We start from the raw sequence: 5,000 nt of genomic DNA on the forward strand, positions 1-5,000 counted from the left end.
TATCAATATCAATACATTTTATCAATACAATATCAATACAATACACAATACAATTTATCAAAATTGATAAAATCAATTATCAATACAATACAAGCCCTGGTGTTGGGCAAGCGGCTAGGGTGAGGGTTTAGGATCCTGGGTTCGAATCCCGGTCAATCGCTGAATTAACGCCAGGGGGTTGACTCAGCCTGTCATCCTTCCGAGGTCGGCAAATTGAGTACCAGTTCACTGGTAATTCCCTGTTTGTCGTAAAAAGGCGACAAAAAAAGGTTGGCGTCAGGAAGGGCATCCGGCCGTTAAAACATTGCTTCAAAAAGGGGACCAAAAACAACAACAACCACGGTCCCCGAAAAAGGCCAACCCCCGCTTGCGGGAAAAATGGCCTCTAAAGGTGGTTTTAATACAATCTCCCCTCAATCCCTTCAGTATTCGACGACGCATACGTGCTTGCTGTTCAGTGACGTGTGTGCATATATACACATTCATAACGAATAATAATACATAGAAGGCCAGCACAGTGTATGCTTCTCGTGCAAAATGTAGTTCAAGATTAACAATTTAACTAAAAATTATACTTAACATGTACCTTAGCATTCATTGCCTTTAGCACAGCACTGAGGTGGTTTGAAGTCGGTCTACTTCCACATTGTTTTTCCAAGATATCAGTTTTCTAAAGTCCCCATAGTGCAACCTTTTCTCGGACTGGTCTTCAGATACTCTTCCACAGCATTCATGGCTGTCATTATACTATACTAGGGCATGCCCGTACTATATATATATCTAAAATTATATCCCCCCCCCCCTCTATTTACATGAAATGGTTTGGTCCATTCGCAAAGCCAAAGCGAACGGCTTGCGAGTACGGTGACAATCCCCCCCCTCTATTTACATGAAATGGTTTGGTCCAAGCGAACGGCTTGCGAGTACGGTGACAATCCCCCCCCCCCCCCTCTATTTACATGAAATGGTTTGGTCCAAAGCGAACGGCTTGCGAGTACGGTGACAATCCCCCCCCCTCTATTTACATGAAATGGTTTGGTCCAAAGCGAACGGCTTGCGGAGTTTGGTAAAGAAATCGCCATAGCTCGGTAACTACTTCTCCGATTAATATGAAACCTTGAAAAGGCACATCCTCGGGTCCCCAGCAATATACCTGGCAAGTTTCAAGTATATCGGACCGGTAGTTGTCGAGAAACAGCGGTCGCATACACACAGACACACACACACACAGAGATTACTGGAATTATAGATAGATACATGTCTCCCATAAGTCTGGAACATCATGAAATGAAAGAATCATGAAAAAATCATTCTTAAACGAAATAAATCATGAATCACTTATTTTGCCCTGTGGTTCCAGACTGATAGGACACCCTGTATAATTGAAGAAGCGTGTCTGTTTGTGAGTGAGTGAATGGGTGGGTGAGTGGATAGATGGGTGAGTGGATAGATGGGTGAGTGGATAGGTGGGTGAGTGGATAGGTGGGTGAGTGGATAGGTGGGTGAGTGGATAGGTGGGTGAGTGGATAGGTGGGTGAGTGGATAGGTGGGTGAGTGGATAGTTGGGTGAGTGGATAGGTGGGTGAGTGGATAGGTGGGTGAGTGATAGGTGGGTGAGTGGGTGGATAGTGAGTGGGTGAGTTAGTGGGTCGATGAGTGGGCAGGTGGTTTGGGGTGTTTCGTTGACATCTATGCACTCCGGAACCGTGTCACATACAGGTCAGAAAGGACAGGAAAGAAGATCCAACTCGGGTACAGCTATAACCTACAATTAATAATATTACTCAATGGCATGTACCATGTACAGAATATGCACCTTACTGAAATATAATGCAAAAAGGTTGTCAATTACAACTTACGTGGGATCCTGCCTGGATCAAGAAAAGGCACAAAGTGCACAACGTCCTCGAAGATGAATTCAGAACAATTCAACTTTCAAAGGGTCACACAATTCTAAAATCTAATGTCCTACAACCAACTGATGAACAACTATCGGGGACGTCTCTTCGCGGAGGTTGTACCCTCACACCCTCCAACCTAAGGACTAAGTCCAACCCCCCCCCCTCCCCCCACCCCCCTCCGACCGCCCCAACCACCACGCCACCAATGCAAGTCGGGGGCCAATATTTCCCATTCCTCCCTGCTGTCCAGATTTGTCAGGGCAGCGCGGTCATGGTCAGAGTGCCTTTCAGTTGTTTCAGAATGCCTGTCAGTGCCGTAGTTTTAGTAATTTTGCTGTACTGAGTTAAAGGCTGTCAGTCGGCCATCTTTGGTCAAATTACAAAAGAAAATCTGTCCATGCTTGTCCGAGAAATGTATGTGGACATGTTTAATTAACAAAATGTCCACCAGTCGGCCATCTTGGATCTGATCTCAAAAAGAAATGCCCTGCATATGTAACCCATCATTCATTGTCTGTGCCAAATTTGAACAAGATGGAAAATGCACGTCCAATAAATGGTTGAGGACGTGTTCAATATCGGGGTTTTTTTACAACTAAAATGGCAGCCAGACAGCATCTTTGATCACATCGCGAAACAAAATGGTGTGCATATGTATACCGTCATGTATTGTCATTGTGCCAAGTATGAACAAAATCGGTCAATACATCTCCAAGATATGGTTGCAGATGCACATACGAGACCAATTCCATAAGCCCCCTAAGTCCAACGGGGGGGGGGGCTAATAATACTCTCTGATTTCATGCAATCTTTACCCATAATCAGCTCTAAAACACTGTAAGCCTGCTCATATCGTGAATTAGACTTGCATTTACTACTTTCATTCCCCTCGTTCATTTTTCTCCCTTAGCTCTTTATTCTACATGATCATCTCAAGTAATCTCGAGAATCTGCATACAAGAACCCTCATTTCTGCTACCCTTGTCTGCGTGTTCACCTGCATGTCAGGTGAGGCATAAAGGAAACCACAAATTCATGCTGTGCCAATGTGTTAAAAAAAAGGTGAGGTGGTTGCTGCAAGGTGCATTTACCCCAATAAGGTAGGGACTCTTCCCACAATTCAAAGCCTGTTCCAGTTCACGCAAAGTTTCTCCAAGTTGTTTGTACGACTTATCTGGCTGCGCAAGAAGGCTGCACACAGCAGGCTGCACACATCCAAAGAACAGACAACAATGATCGGCATTACAAGGTCCCTTTGGCAAAATAATTAAATAAAAAAAAATGCAGGAACTGTGCATTCCTGGTTTTAAAGAGCCATCCATTATGTCGGTTACCGCCATGCAATCATTCATTTATAATCGGCTTCCACCACAAACATTTCCATCAAATGGATAGCGTACTGCTGGTGAAATATAATCAGGCATTTCCGGCACACAATAGCAAATCGCGTCTATAAACAAACCACAAGATCAAATTGACTCCAAACTCGTGAGGTTTGATGTACGAAAACATTTCATCATTACACATCATCAGGTCTGTGTGATGGAAAAGGTTCACGTTTGATTTCCCAAACATGTTGACATATGACATTTAACATTAACGTAGAGCATCTCTGAAATGCCCCAAAAACCTTATCAACTGCGAAGCAAAACAATCACAACAGGAGGATTCTAGGCCGCAGACACGATGACGATACAAAACAACAACAACAACAACAACAGGCATTTTAAGGCCATTTTCCCTGCTAGAGCGGGGGTTAGCCTTGCGGTCCCCATGACAATCTTCTCCATCTTGCCCTATTTTCTGCATCTCTCCTTGTTAACCCCCTTGCCCGCATTTCTTCTTCGACCATCTTTAGCCAAGTCTTTCTCGGTCTTCCCCGTCCTCGACTTCCTTCTACATTCATTTCCATCACTCTTCTCAACCAGTCACTTTCATCCTTCCTCAACACATGACCAAACCATCTCAACCTGTTCGTCTTCACAGCATCAATCACAGGCAATATTCCCATCATCTTTCGCAATTCATCATTTGTCTTCCTCTCTCTCAACGATACTCCACACATCCACCGAACCATTCACATTTCCACCCTTTCCAGCCTTCGTTGCTGCTCTACGTTCATTACCCATGTCTCGCTCCCATAATCATAACACTTCTCACACATGCAGCATACACCTTTCCCTTCAGCTTCAACGACACTCCCCTCATCATCAGCACGCCACTCAGTTCCCGAAACTTCTTCCATGCACATCTCACTCTAGCAACCGTTGCCGAGTCTGATCCACCTTCTCCATTCAGCATGTCTCCGAGGTAGCAAAATGTTTTCACACCTTACAGCTTCACGCCGTCTCCAAGATCCAACTCAACATTTCCTCCATCTGCATCTCCCTCTGTGCACACCTTACATTTGAATGTAGCTGCCACACTGGTTAATGACCCTCTCAGACCACTACAATTTTGATGAACCCACTCAGCGCACATTGTACATTGAATGGAGTTCACTCCGACACCCTTCCTGCACACAGCACACGGCCACTTCCCAGTTCTTTCCACCTCACCACATGCTTTACCACTTGCCATCACCTTCGTCTTTCCGATATTCACCTTCAGACCTTTTGTCTCCATACATTCCTTCCACGTGTTCATCTTTTCCTTCAGTCCATCCATACTTTCTGCAATCAACACCAGATCACGTGCATACAACAACTCCCACGGTAAACCCTCCTTTACGTTCCGAGCCAGCACCTCCATCACAGCTACAAATAGTAGTGGACTTGGTACCGACCCCTGATGCACTCCCACCTGCACCTCAAACTCACCACTGTTCCCGTCCTTCGTCCTTACAGCTGTGCGCGCTCTTTTGTACATTGCCATCACTACTCTGATACTACGATGACGATAATAAAGGCAAATGCAACTGTCAGCATCAGTGACATGTCATAATCGAGGCAAACATGGAATCTGGAATGCTGCCGTACAAGAGTTTGTTAGAACATTCAAATTGACTCAATTAATTTTTGAGAAAAAATAAAATCAACATCCAAAATAGAATGTTTGAATCTGAATGAATCACATTAATCGGAACACTTTTAGATACCG

The 5,000-nt window shown here is 44.5% G+C and overlaps 1 protein-coding gene across 1 annotated transcript in view; it reads right to left on the minus strand.

Annotated features, from left to right (window-relative positions):
* MARS1 (methionyl-tRNA synthetase 1) overlaps positions 1-5,000 on the minus strand; it is a 63,931-nt gene that overhangs the window by 41,725 nt on the left and 17,206 nt on the right. Inside the window, exon 5 of the mRNA XM_078766046.1 lies at positions 2,993-3,106. Within this exon, the coding sequence (XP_078622172.1) occupies positions 2,993-3,106 (114 nt within the window). The remainder of the gene's footprint in view (positions 1-2,992; positions 3,107-5,000) is intronic.

This window comes from Myxine glutinosa, chromosome 12, assembly GCF_964187855.1.
Source record: "Myxine glutinosa chromosome 12, kmMyxGlut1.1, whole genome shotgun sequence".
Lineage (NCBI taxonomy): Eukaryota > Metazoa > Chordata > Myxini > Myxiniformes > Myxinidae > Myxine > Myxine glutinosa.